Below are 15,197 nucleotides of genomic sequence, written 5' to 3'. Positions count from 1 at the left end.
AGATTAGCATATCTTATCTCTCCTGTAAACAGGTCCTCCTAGTTTTAGAAAGACACTTCCTCACACATCACGTGCTGAAGAAACAGTGATAAGGATTTGTGATTATCCTCAAGGACCAATAAAAGTGGGAGCAAAGAAGTGCAAAGGGGGGGCGCCTGGGTGGCGGAGTCTTTAAGCGTCTGCCTTCGGCTCAGGGCGTGATCCCGGCGTTCCCAGATCAAGTCCCACATCGGGCTCCTCCGCTGGGAGCCTGCTTCTTCCTCTCCCACTCCCCTGCTGTGTTCCCTCTCTCGCTGGCTGTCTCTCATAAATAAATAAAATCTTTAAAAAAAAAAAAAAAAAGAAGAGCAAAGGGTCTTCGTCTCTGAGCGTCGACCCCTTTGCCTTCTCTCTTTCACAGCAAAGTTCGGAGTAATCCTTCATCCATCAAAACAGTGATTGCTGGCCGTTCTGGCAGGACTACAGAACCAGTGGCTGATATCATTGTTCTCAACACTGTGTAATAAAGTGGTGTTGACTTTGACAAGAAGTTACAAAGGAAGCAAGAGACGGTTTAGATTATACATACTGACTGGTACGTTAAAGAAAGAGAAAAGGTGATGCTAAATGAATTATTTGTAGTTGTGGAAGCCTGACTAAAACATTCTGGGGTTCATCTGTCTCATCTGTAAAATGGAAACTGCTTCTGAAAACGACAAACAAAAAAACAGAGCTTGGGGCTCCTGGGTGGCTCAGTCCCTTAAGTGGTTAACTCTGGATTTCGGCTCAGGTCTTGATCTGAGTTGTGAGATCCAGCCCTGCTCCAGTGGTACTCAGCGCTGAGTCTGCATGAGATTTTCTCCTTCTCCCTCTGCCCCTTGCCCCTCTCGCGTGCACTCTCTCTCCCTCTTGCCCGTCTTGTGCGCGCTCTATCCCCCCACCCTCTTGAATAAATAAATAAATAAATAAATAAATAAATAAATAAAATCTATGCGAAAACGGAGCTATTTTTCTGAAATTTCTTTTGTGTTTAGCACTTTGATCAAGTAAAACCCTCCCTCTGCATTCCTCCAACCTGTTTCCTTCCTTTCACAGTGGTCCTAGGGCTCTAAAGTTGCAGTACAGGGTTGAATAGACTTGTGTACATTTACGGAAATTTAGCATATCTGCATGACCCTTTGTAAAGTACTTAACGCTCTGAGTTTCACTTTCTTCATTCATACAACGCAGGTGATAATAGTTACTACCTCATAAGGTTATTGTGAGAATCACATTGTATACTGTGTATAAACACTCAAGACAGTACCCTGGAGTCTAATAAGCACTCAACAGAAGGTCACTATTATTATTACTAACTGTTATATAACTGTATGTGCTGCAATGCACAGTGTCGAAAACATTCCTAAGCAGATGTGCAAACACGCCGACATACTCCGAATTCAGGGATCCTTGATTTTCATCTTGAAATGCATGGCCACTCTATTTTTCATTTACTCCACGGTTTAAGAATTGCAACATACTCAGAAGAGCAATTAACACAGACACACACACACCCATATCATGCTGTGAAAATGGAATTAACTATTTTTTATATTTATCACATTATTTTCAGTAATGAAGATAGGTTCACTTCAGCACTACTTACCAAATATTATCATGATGCTTATCAAAATAGCAAGTATGACTTCTGTTCTGAATCCCATGGCAAGCATTAGGTCCTTATTCCTGCAGGTCTGTGTACTGCCAGAGTCATCACAGTCACAGATGTGTACGGTAAGGGTGTTGGTACTTGTAAGTGATGGGATTCCATTGTCAGCAATTAAGACAGATATGTAGAAGACAGGCTCTTCTTGAAGGCTAAAACCAGTTCTATTAGTCAAAATTACAGCTGTGTTATCTAAAACAAAAACCCATGTGCATAATTTTTCAATAATATAAAAGAAATTCATACCAGTCATATGCACTACAGGCAACAGTATAGAAATATCAAGTAAGTTTAAATAATAAAGAAAAAATTTCTGATAAAAAGTCAAAAAATCCAATCAAAAAGTCATTATTGATTTGGCATTGCTCTAACCCTAATTACATAATTAGATGAATTACATGAATCAGTTCCAAAATGTCTTTGATAAAGACAGAAAACGTAAATGTGCAACAAAGAAAACAGCTCTTTATTCAGATATCAATATTTTATAGAGGCTACTGATATTAAATTAATGATGACAGTATGAGTTTCATTTGGGTGATTTACTCATGACATAGTGCTTTTTCTAATAGGAACTCATTCTTTTCACAAATACTATAAATACACAAGATTTTCAAAGTCATCTGCCAGTATCACAGCAAGTAATCCCAAATCACGTATTTACTAATGAGACAGAAGGATTAGTTTTATATGGTAGGAAAAATCCTATTGGGATGTTTCATTTTACGTTGACATTTTTAACCCATTTTCTATTTAAAATTAAGGTAACAGTTAAACCTCAGTAGCATGCACTGATCACTCTTCTAGACAGAACATTTAAAAAATTGACAAAGATGAACAATATATACTTTGACACTTTTGAAGTTGTTTTCCCCTGAATCCCTAAATATTCTAAGTAACCTTTTTCAGTGCAGTTTCTTGTGTCTGAGTCCTATATTTCCGCCTCTTTTTTTGTATGGCCATCCCCCAAAATATTTTCTGTAGTAATCAAAACTTAGAATACACAACAGTAAAATGCAAATAAATGAGGTGTTTCAAAAATGTGTGTCTGCTTACAACCACTTTTCCCAAATCATCTTTTTAAAACAATTATCCATCATGCTTTGGAACCCATAAAACTTGTGATTTTATTTACTAGGCAGATTGAAAAGGTAAGAGAGTTTACGTTTTTCAATTCATATTTTATCAGATTATTTTTTAATCACAAACATTAAACCAAATTAATTATTTTCTTTATGTTTTAGTATACATATTTTGCCCCAGTGACTTATATTAATACAAACAAATCTAAGCTATAATTTATTTCTTCTTTTGATATTTGCATTTTTTTATCCTAAATTTAGCTGAGTTTCCTTCACTGAGAAGTTTGACAAGGAGAAAAGGAAGAGAACATGCCTGCCATTTATTGTCCCATAAAAGATCTCCCATAGATTGAAGCCTAAAATCAGGTGTATGGAAGGACATCTGCAGGTATTTGGCTATGGATACTTGAGTAATAAATCCTATGGTGTTTCTTATCTTTCAGATATAAAGTTAAATTAAAATAGATTCATATTATGACAAGAAAATCTTTTACTGAAGCAAAAGAAAAAAGAACAGAGGGGCTTTCGGCAAAGTCAATCCACTTCTGTATGGAAGGAGAAGCTATTCTGTCTCTCCACACAAAATCCTTTGGAACACTGTGTCCTTAGATTGATATAATTGTTTCATTTTGAAGGAAGGACAATAATCTTAAACCAATTTTATATATTTATAGCTTCTAATTAATGACTCCAAATATCTGTGAATCGATCAAGCTAATGACTATAAGTATATATCATTTTCTTCCCCCTGGATTGAAGTTTGAATTTTACAAGGACATGAAAGGAACCACTGTGTCTGTACTGCCATTATATTTGCAGGGTCATTCTGTTTTTGCAAGGTCTTGTAGCCACTGATGACTTGAAAAAGTGTTTCTCATTGAAAGAAATGGGGCTAGTATTTTCAGAACTTGACTTCGGGTTTTGTTTACCATTTTCACTGCCACTCTCTGCTCTATTTCCCAACATCATCATATTGCAAGAACCTTATAAAAAGCAAAATTATAAATACCCTTAAAATCAAGCACATTTCTCAAAGAAAGGAACAAAAGCCATTAGGAGTGAATGGCATTACCTTCATTATCTATGATTAGGAAACTTGAGTTCTTTGTGTCTTCCACAGATAGATTAAAGTAAAAATGGTGATCTTCTATGGATTCATCTCTATCCACTGCACTGATGGTCTGAATTATCTAGGAAAAAATAGAAAGTGGTTGCTTGGTTTTTGATTCAGGAATATAATTACTGTTATAAGATTATCATTATTCGTATTAGCTTTTATCAAAATTGCTTTACCAAAATTTTTGTGTATATTGCAGAGGATAACTCTCTTGGGGAGAATGTTAAGATATTTTCTCAGGTTAAAAATAAGTTTACTTGCCCCTTTCAAAAGAGTGTTTTGATACTACATAATAAATTCTTGTTGGAGGCTGAAATGATTTCTATCAGTTAAGTTTGTTAGAAATTCTAAAAATAACTGTTGCTATAAATCAAGATTTCCTCCCATCCTTTGGACCTGATTTTCCCCTTTCTTCCCTTCTTCTCCTTTCCTTATCTGAATAGCAGCCATTATGATTTGTTGAAGTTATACATTCCCTGCTCATTTGAGAGCATAGCTGTTGGTAAACTTATTGTCTTACTCAAGTATTAGCTAAACTAATGAGTTTTCAAATTGATTTGAGGAAATAATGCATTTAGAGCTTAGGGGCAATGTACATGATTTCCTTTGACCCATAAAGATTATAGCAAAAGTGTTCCTCACCAAATAAATTTCTATTTCAGATCATAAAAAAGTGAAGTAATGCAGTTATGAACACATCAGTTCACATTTAATTCTTTTCTTTCAAGACATGAATGTGTCAGTCAAGTGGTTCATTATTGTCAAAAAGGAGATATGCTGTCAAGATCACATAGTGAGATTGTGATTAATTCTGGAAATTAAATTGATTATAGAAGTTATTGTTTTGAATTTTCTAGAATTAAAGTGCTTTTAACAATGTGTCAAACAAAAATATCTTCAGTTGCAAGATGACAGATCCAAATTTTATGATGTTATACTCAAAGATCTCTCCACATGCAGTCTTATAAAACGAATGTAATTTGTACATTATTTCTCTACATCGATTTATTTTTTTCCTTATAACACATTCCTAGTTAAATCATATTCATATATTGTTAATTAAATAATCTAATAAAACGTATTTTCATTCAATCCATGCCTACAGTAATAAATGTGCATTGTATTAGGGTAATGCTTTTATTTTGGATTAACATAATAGCCAGGGTGAAGGGGGGGGGGGCGGGGGGACTTGAAACTGATATTTTGAATGCTGGCTTTTCCACTTACTAGTTTTTTGTTTTTTAAAGATTTTATTTATTTACTTGACAGAGAGAGAGAGAAAGAGTGAGCACAATCAGGGGGAGTGGAGAGGAAAAAGCAGGCTCCCCGCTGAGCAGGGAGCCTGATGCAGGGCTCCATCCCAGGACCTTGGGACCATGACCTGAGCCCAAGGCAGACAGTCAGCTGACTGGGCCACCCAGGCGCCCTGCTACTTATTAGTTTTTTATTCTTAAAAAACGGAGATACTTACATTTTAGGAATGATTTTTAGAATTATATGTCATAGCTTGTCAAAGTGCTTGTCATACTGTCAGTATGTGTTTATAAGGTGTTTTCCTCATGAAAACGTGGTCTTGTTGGGAATTTCACAGATAAGATGGTATCCTGAATACTTGTGTAATCTCATAATATGTGTATTTGTTTAATTAAGATTGATAGCAAGTTGTAAAATCTCATGTTTACCTTGTTGACACATAGTCTTGATTTTTAGACAAGGAATAATTTATCTCATTACCTGACTTTCTGTATTAAATACACGCATCAGACTAAAGGTTGAAAATGTTTTCATTCTGTGTATGGAGGCTTAAGAACACTGGTGAGATTTTGACTTTGTATAAATTTTTAAATAATTTTAATTAACTAAATTACTCTCTCTATAGGTACAGATAAACTGAATATGCATAGGTTTCAATACCCGGGCCTCTTTTTAAAGTACACCCCTCCGCTTACACTTGCTTTATAAATTGAACTTCCACATGCTTTACGGGTTTTGCCACTGTACAAAATAGGAAGCCAATGACATAACAGAATCAGTTACATAGCAGGTACCATTAATTCTTTTGAACTAGCCCTGAACGTGTACACTGTGCTTGAGAACACAAATTTCTAGAAAAGAGCCAACATTAACGAACACAAAAGTTGACTAGGAATGCTCATTTTTTCCTTTTCATGTGACAATGGAAAGGTTTTTGTTTTAATTTTCAAATAAAATTCTAAGAAAAAATTTTGTTGCCTTGATTAGATTTCTGAACTATTTCCTTACATATACTGGCCTGGGGCCTATCACTGTCGGATACGTTGCTGAGAGCAGCAAAGACAAATCAAAAGCGAAGAGGAGACGAAGTAGAAAAACATGGATGGCTATATTATGACAAATTCTGAGAGCTCAAATTTTTAAATTCCCCTTTGTCCTGGGTAGAATTTTGTCCAATTTTTTTTCTGAACCAATACATGTGATTTTCCATTTATAACACTTTAAAATCTATAATGGAAACATATTGTGACAGCCTACAAAATCTAAAAATAACCACTTCTACATATTATCATAGCCAAACTTCATAATTACCCTATGCAATAAATCCTATTATTGTCCCCATTTTCTATTTACTTAGATTAAGCTTCAAGTCACCTAAATATTCTAGGTATGTAAAATGGCTAGGTCAGAATTTGAATGCAAGCTGATGCTACCATGAGTGTGAAATGAGTAGTGCATGTGGCCCCCAGAGCACATTTTCTTCAGATTTACTGAGAAAAATAAAATTGAGAAATGTTTAAAATGTGCATCGTAATGATTTGAAATACATATACACTGTGAAGATTCTCTCCATGTAATTAATTACCAAATCCCAAACCTTGCATATTTATCATTTTTAAAAGTTCTACTTTCTTAGCAAATTTATACAAAGAGTTTTATCAGCTATAGTTGATAACCATGTTATACATCAGATCCTTAGACTTTATTCATCTTATAACTGAAAGTTATACTATTTTACCAGCCTTTCCCCATACACCCCACCCTTAAGCCCCTGGCAATCATTTTCTATTCCTCCATGGCACACTGTTCAAGCCCTAGACCCGTTTTTGTTCATGAAGTTTGCATACAAAAAATACTGAAATGGATGTGCTAGACAAGAGGCCAACAAAACCAAGTCTCATAAAAGACAGAGACATACGGAGAAATAAGTAATGTAATTGCTATAGAAGAGATACAGACCAAAAATAATGGTTGGAAAAAAAAAGAAGAAAATAATCTGAGTATTAATGTAGGAAAAAGAAATGATTTTCCAAAGTGGAATTGAGTAAATGAGGTAATACTTGAGTAAAAAATATGACTTAATGGGGAAAGTGTGATCTAGATACAAAGAATACCATGTGAAAACTGGAAATGCAGAGAGATCATATATTATTAGGTAGAAATACATTAAATTTGCATTTTTTACGTCAAAGATAGTTAAACACTGGCCGTTTTATAAGTTTCAACTTGATCATTTTATGGAACTACAAACAGTATTTGACTTTAAAGATAATCATGGGAAAAAAGATAATCATTTTGTCTACCAGTTACTTCTCACTATGACTTTTTTTTCTTAAAAAAGAGGCACAAATGGGCCAGCTTACTAAAATGTCATTCTTAGATTATTACTATGTTGATTAAAAAATCAGTACAACATTCATTTTCACAAAAAATATAGGTATGACCTTTATTAAACATGCAATTCTTTTGATAGCTAGGCAAAGAAGCAAGTATCATACGTGGATTTGGAGCAAACAGGTAATACATTTAAGTCTGTTTCTTTACCTGAACAGCAGGTATCAATGAAATCTACTTCCAGTATTAGTTGAGAATAAATTTTGAATAAGATTACATTACATGGAAATATGAGCTATAAATCAATATAGAGGTATTAATTGATATAAGTTGTCAATTCCTTGGAATGTGTTTAATAAACTATTTCTTGCAATAGAAACATGTTAAACAAAAAGAGAGAATGGCAATAAAAGACTACATGGAGGGATTTTTAAAATTTCATCTAAATTGCTGCTTGTGTAGTTATTCTAGGTATTTGTACCTTGCATCAAGCTACAGATGCGAATTATTTCTCCCATCGTCAAGAAATATTGTCAACAAATTTGAAGAAGACTGTCACTTTTTGTACCACTCCACTGAAGAAATGATACAAAATTAGACTTGTTCAGATAAAATAAAGGTTTCAAAAAGGCAGTTGAATATCTGCTCAAAAGGTCAAAGTATTAATTAATACAATAATAGAATTAGAGCTAACAAGAAAATCTGGTCTATAGTTTCTGTTTTCTTTCTTTGTTTAGCACGTTATTAGGAGAAAAGTGTTGAGAAGCTCATGGTATTTTAATATTATGGTCTGGACAGAAGCGAGATACTCCAAGTTTCTAAAAAGGACTTTTTTTTTTTTTTTACCAAAATATATGTATTTAAGTGTCATAGATATGTAATGTTTAGCCATTTACTTACAGATATCTACTTATATTCAGTTAAAAATTTTACTTTCTTAAATTTTTATCTCAGTGTATATTTCATTTCTTTTGTTAAATTAATTTTAAAACACACCTTATAAATTTCAAGTAAAATCATCATTTATAAATGAAAAAGATTAAATTATAAAATTATCTGACTAATATCCCAAAGGTATCCAGTTAGCAAATATTTCATTGGTATTTGGAGCACACCAAGCCATCTCAGGTCCAACAGTGACCAGGACCAAGCGTCTCTGTCACCACTGTTGACATTCTAGTGGGGTAGAGGAACATAATACCTAAAGTAAAGAAGAAAAGTGCAGAATAAAACACCCAAAGTACATAATACTTAAATATTTGGGGGTCAGAGGACTTGGCATCTAAACAAAAATTAGATTATATTTCAGAGGTGAGCAGTGGTGACATCATGAATGTTCTAGAAGGGAAGTTACAGAGTTTGCACTTTATACTGAGGTCCACTGACAAGTTCTAAGTTGGAAAAAACATGATTTTATTTTTTATTTAGGATCCCATGATCCAAATGACTGGGGAAATCTGCATTTTATTCTGAGGACATCCTTAGTGTGAATGTGGAGATAGGGAATCTAGTGAACAAGCTGTTGCCATGATCCAGGGGAGCAATCGGTTTGTACTCAAAAGCTCCTGATGTGATCTATAAAGACAACAATCACAGTTATAGAATGTGAGTTCTTTTTAATGAGAAATTATAGGAAAATTGCTGAAGTGTTTACATAAACTGAAGGTGGCAACAACACGCTCTCAGGTGAAGATACGGTTTCCCAGGCTCCAGATTTCCCACCGGGAAAGGTGTTATCGTCAAAGTAACGTTTCACCCTTTCTAAGAGCACACACAATATATTCTTCCGACTATTGTCCCACCACTAAAACTGACTGCCATGGAAATTGTCGCCATGACTTCAGTCCTAGCCGATAAGGATAAGTAACGAGCAACAACTGTGCACACATCCTTGCCTGTGGGCCGTGAGACGGGATAATGAGAAGTTTGATTTTACAGGAGTGTCTTTCAGCAGAACTGTTCATGGTTCACTCCAGAAGATGTGTTATGTCCCTGGTAGGGTCTCAAGAGTGAGGATAGAGTAAAATCGACAGATTACAGGAATACAATGGTATTCCATCCATTAGGGGGTGGAAACAACAAAATTAATGACTGATTAGATATGAAGAATAAGAGAGCAGACTGAATTAAGGATGACGTCCACACATCCTTCCTGCACAACTTGGTGAGTTACGGTAATTTTGCAAGGGATGTTGGAAAAAAAAAAAAAAAAACGGGGCAGGCTTGGAAGACAATTTGGTGTAACCTTAGGGCATATAGATAGAAATCTCTAGTTAGTTGGGCATACAGCTTGAAATACAGAAGAAAAACTGGCATAAAGATCTAGAAGTCATTTGAATATGAACTTTAAGACATAGGGGTTACTGAAAGCAAAGAGAGTGATTTTGAAAAAAAATAAAAGGACAGAACACAACAAAGAAAGGAAGGTCAGAAGAAAACCAGATTATAATGCAGGATCATGGAAATTTAGGCAATAGAAAATTTTTGCATGGAGCAATGTAAATGTCTTTACATTAGAATACTATTATGAAAGAACCTAAAAATCGCTGATATTATACTTTATTTCTGGAAAAGATATTTGGTAGCAGTCAAGATAATGGGAATCATTAATCTGAAAAATTAGAACTATTTCCACCAAACAGGAAAGGCAAATTGCCCTAATGTCAGCTCATTTATTATATTCATTCTTCAAACCACTGAGCACTCTCTCCCTCCTCTCTTCCCCAACCTGGGCATTTACACACTAAGAACAAAAACAATCCTGTTTATCCATCCAGATCATTAAGGAAGTGCCTGATTTTCTCCAGAATGGAGGGCAACTATTCTGGCATTCTGATGTTCTACAATGAATGTATTATCTATCCAAAGCAGATAGACACATTGTAATTTGTCATCCTGTCCAGCAATTAAGCCTGCCGGCGGGGGGGGGGGGGGGGGAATAAGATCAAGAAGGATCTTCACAGTGGGGTGTCTGGGGGGCTCAGTTGGTTAAGTGCCTGACTCTCGGTTTTGGCTGAGGTCATGATCTCAGGGTCATGAGATTGAGCCCTATGTGGAGCCCACCTCGCTTGGGCTCCGAGCTCAGCGGGAGGTCTACTTGAAGAGTCTCTCTGCCCCTCCCCCCACTTGTGTGCTCTCTCTCTCTCAAATAAATAATCTTTTTTTTTTAAAGAATGATCTTCACAGTATTAGAAAACAAAATACTTCCTTACTGATTTTTAATGTATTGCATGTGAAAATAATAGCATTTTGTATATATTGTGCAGATACACATGAAATTGTTTTAAAAATTTTTTAAACTTTAATTTGGTAAGAACATTTAACATGAGATCTACCCTCTTCACAAGCTTTTAAGTGCACAAAACCACACTGTTAACTTCAGGCTCCATGTGGCACAGCAGATCGCCGGCACCTACTCGTCTTGTGTAACTGGAACTTTACACCTGCTGAACACCAACTCTCCATTTTTTATATTTTTAAATGTGACTTCAAGAAAATTTAAAGTCCCATCACATTTATTTGGCAGTATGGCACTAGATCGCATTTTCTCAAATAAATGTCCTTCTATTCAGTAGCTTTTTTACAGGTATTCTGCTATCATTGTATGGGCCCGAGCTTCAGTAAGACTATGAAGGCACCTCATCGTTGTTTTAAAGCGTGCCATCCCACGTGTTTCTGTATTAAGTGAGATTTTGACTATTGATTTGCGGGCCAGTAGTATCATTTTATTCTTCCTATATTTATTAAGGCTGCATTTTGTCTTGGTTTGTTTGTTACCCTGAATTTAAGTTTTAATTTTGCCAAAGGGCTTCTTAGCATCATCAAATAAAACGTTTATGTGTATCTTTTTGCTCCTTTGAGACACTGATAGAATGGAAAATATTAATAGATTTTAAAATATTGCTTCGTTTTTCTCCTTAAAGACACTTTTCTTTCTGTTCTGTGTATCACCATTTAATACGTTCATAAATTGTTTTTAATTATAATTTACATACAATGCTTAGTCATATTCTTAATAATCTTTTTGTGTTTATGTTTGCAGGTGTTTAATTTTGTCACTTTTCTATGAGTAAAGCCACTTAAAGTAATTTGAGGAGCCACCCCTCTTTGTTTCGAATGCTTTGGGAAAGTTTATACAGCACGGGGATTAATAGTCACTAATAATTTTGATTTCTTGGCCTAAAATATTCTCAATAATATTAATGATTTTTTCTTTGAATTTCTATTCTTATTTTTTTTACGTCATTACTTTTGCATTTTATTATGCTTTATTCCAGCAAATGATTTTGAACTTTAATTTTGAAATAACTATAGATTCTCAGCAAATCTCAAGAACAGTGCAATGAGCATTTTAAATACTTCTTTCAGATAACCCAATGGTTACATCTTACATAACCATGGTACAATATCAATTCCTGGAAATTGAAATGGGTAAGATACTGTTAAATGGATAATATAATTTATTCAGTTTTTACTGGTTCTTACATCCACGTGTGTGTGTGTGTGTGTGTGTGTGTGTGTGTGTGTGTTGGCATGTGTGTGTGTAACTCAAACAGTTTGATCTCATATAAAGACTGGTGTCACCACACCCAGTCAGGATACAGAAGACTTTTGTCACATGTGTGAACTCCTTCATACTACTCTTTCTTGTCACACCTAACATCCCCACTCCTTCCCCTGTTCCTTGGCAACCACTAATTCCTTCTCCATCTCTCACAGTTTTGACTTTTGGAGGATGTACTGTAAATGGAATCATAGAGCATGTACGGTTTAGGGGGTTGTTGTTTTCATGAAACACAATGCCTTTGAGATTCACTGTGCTACCCAGGTACAGATAATCTGTTCCTTTTATGGCCAGGTGGTATTCCATTTTACAGATGTATCAACGCTTTGTTTAATCATTCCTCTGGTGACTGACATGCGGTTTATTTTGTTTTTGGCTATTATGAATAAAGCTGCCATGAATATTTTTATATGAATGTAAGCCTTTCTCTTACATGTGTGCGACACTCTGCCCAAACGAGTGACTACTAGATTGTATGGTAAGTATACACTTAGTTTTATAATAAACTGTCAAATCATTATTCATTTTTTATTTCCACCTCCTCTCCTCCCAGCATTTGATGATGTCCATGGGTGGTGTTATTCTAACCATTCTGGTAGGTGTGTCATAATACTTCACTGTAATTTTAAACTGCATTGTCCAAATAACAAATGATGTTCAACATCTTTTCAAGTGCTTTTCTGCTTTCTGTATAACCTCTCAGTGAAATGTCTTGTCATGTCTTTTGCCCACTTTATAATTGGATTATTTATTTTTTTTACTGTTGAGTTTTAAGAGTTCTTTGAATATCCCAGATGCAAATCCTTTGAGTAATCTTTAGTTTTCAATTTTTTTCTTCCAACCTGTAGGTTGTTTCTTTAATCCTTTTAACAGGGATTTACACATTTATAAATTTTTATAAAGTCAAATTAATACTTTCTTTTTGTTCTGGATTGGGCCTTTCACGATATATCCAAGAACTCTGTCCAGTCACAGAGAATAGGTTTTTCTCCTGTGTTTACTTCCAAAGGTTTTATAGTTTTAAGTTTATGTATGAATCTATGATACATTTGGAAATAACTTTTGTGTAAGGTATGAGGTTTAGGTGGAGTTTTCTCTTTCTTCCCTATGAATATCCAATTGCTCCAGCAAAATTTGCTGAAAAGATTAGAGAATTGATATCTATCTTTGCATTTGCTCTGCAGTGTTTTCATGTCATCCAGATTTTCAAGTTTATTAGAACACAGAAATATTTTATTATAAGGCATGGGTTTTTTTTTACTCTTATTGATTTAATTATTATTTCTTTTGTTTTGATTTGCATACTCAAAGTTATCATTTTTCTTGTACTACAAATAACAGTTTTGAAATTAAATAATCTGGTCAACAAAGAAGGAAGTATTTAATTACTTCAGAAAAAAAAGTGGCATATGCAATTTATTGAGTAATGGCTCCAGAAATTTAAGAAGCAACAACTTAATATGTTTCAAACCAATCAAAATAAATCAATTATATGATAAAATAAGAACTCCCAATAAGAAAACAAAACCCAATCTCAATTAATGTTTATACTGAAGTTTGTAACTTTTTAATTTTTATAAGTAATGGATTCCTTTAAGCATGGGATAAAAATATTAATCTGTTCCCACCCTTATCTGCACTGACAGTTTTGTGTCTGTGCAGTGTCAGGTGTACATACACGCCTGGTAGCTCATTTAGAATCCCGTTAGAAGGGAATGAGCCCCATATTAAGAACTTGTAAGACTACTCTTAACGGTTAATTTTAACAAGTAACAAAATTAACTTTTAACAAAGGCCACTTCTACCCATTTTCTCACTTAATAGAATTTTATCTTTACTAAATCCTTATAAGATAGGGCAAAAATATCTTTCTCAAATGAGGAGACTGGTATTCAGGGGGTTAGATTATCATCTAATCTGGGAAATGTGGGTGATAGTAAAATTCTCTTGTAACTGTACCAGGCACTCCTTGTTATTGTTGTTTATTGTTGTTTTTGATGTTTGATTCCTAAACGAGGGGAAACATATTTGAATTAACACCCATGGTTTTCTACATACCTGATTTTTAGACAAAAATGAAGAATACCAATTAACCCATACAACGCCCCCAAATTAATACCAGAAAACACATGTTCGTTGCAATCCTCTCTAAAGGACCCTTTCTGTCTCTGAAAACTGGGACAAAATAAAAATATAAAAAAACGAGGACAACATTTAAAGAATAGTAAAGGGGACAAAAATTATTTTCCTATTCTGTCAATTTTTCTCAAATGGTAAAGAGGTAAATTCATCACATTCACACAGATACACTCTTATCATTGGAAAGCTGTGTGCTTTGTATTGCGTAAGACTCAATTAGAAGTTTAGTAGATTATATCACTGAAAAAAAAGAGAGAGAGAGAGTAGATTGAGTTAATAAATACACAAGCAGGGGGAACGGCAGGCAGAGCGAGAAGGAGGCTCCCCCCGGAGCAAGGGACCAATGTGGGACTTGATCCTATGACCCTGGGATCATGACCTGAGCCAAAGGCATATTATTTACCCAACTGAGCCACCCAAGCATCCTAATAGAAAGCTGCTGGGAGGGCTTTTTGTTGTTGTTGTTTAGATTTTATTTATTTATTTGACAGAGAGAGGGAGGGCATAATCAGGCACAGTGGCAGGCAGAGGAAGAGGGAGAAGCAGGCTCCCCACTGAGCAGAGAGGCTGATGCAGGGCTAGATCCTAGGACCCCGGCATCAGGACCTGAGCCGAAGGCAGACACTTAACCAACTGAGCCACCCTGGCACCCCATAGATTTCTAATTTCTAATGCATTCAAGCAGTGTCCATTATCCCCAAATAAATTTGTCATTAAGAAATTACCATTTTGAAAAAAGAATGAAAATTATCATTTTGGGAAGAAACAAGCAAAATTCTATCTACAATAATAAAAAATACTGTATATAATAGAACATTGTTTTAAGACATACAGATCTTTTTTGAAATGCATTTGGAAAATTTTAGATTGTTTTAAAATGCTACACTTTTGGCCTCCCCACTTATTCATAGATTTATATTATAAAAAGTGAATCAGTATAGCTCACGGACAATCTTATAAAATCTCACACACATAGTCACATCACGGGCTTTAAAAAACAAGTTTCACAATTCGAAGTGTTTT

At 34.8% G+C, this 15,197-nt stretch overlaps 1 protein-coding gene across 2 annotated transcripts in view; it reads right to left on the bottom strand.

Annotated features, from left to right (window-relative positions):
* Nucleotides 1–15,197, bottom strand: part of CDH19 (cadherin 19) — a 95,482-nt gene that overhangs the window by 7,351 nt on the left and 72,934 nt on the right. Inside the window, exons 10-11 of one of the 2 annotated variants that reach the window (XM_026496453.4) lie at nt 3,839–3,956; nt 1,625–1,876 (exon numbers count right to left, since the gene is read on the bottom strand). In XM_026496453.4, the coding sequence (XP_026352238.2) occupies nt 1,625–1,876; nt 3,839–3,956 (370 nt within the window). Of the gene's footprint in view, nt 1–1,624; nt 1,877–3,838; nt 3,957–15,197 lie in introns of those variants that run through there. The other variant, XM_057313348.1, reaches the window with a different exon arrangement.

This window comes from Ursus arctos, unplaced genomic scaffold, assembly GCF_023065955.2.
Source record: "Ursus arctos isolate Adak ecotype North America unplaced genomic scaffold, UrsArc2.0 scaffold_17, whole genome shotgun sequence".
Classification (NCBI taxonomy): Eukaryota; Metazoa; Chordata; class Mammalia; order Carnivora; family Ursidae; genus Ursus; species Ursus arctos.
The sequence above is the reverse complement of the archived record's forward strand: the minus strand, read 5'-3'. Positions and strand labels throughout refer to the sequence as shown.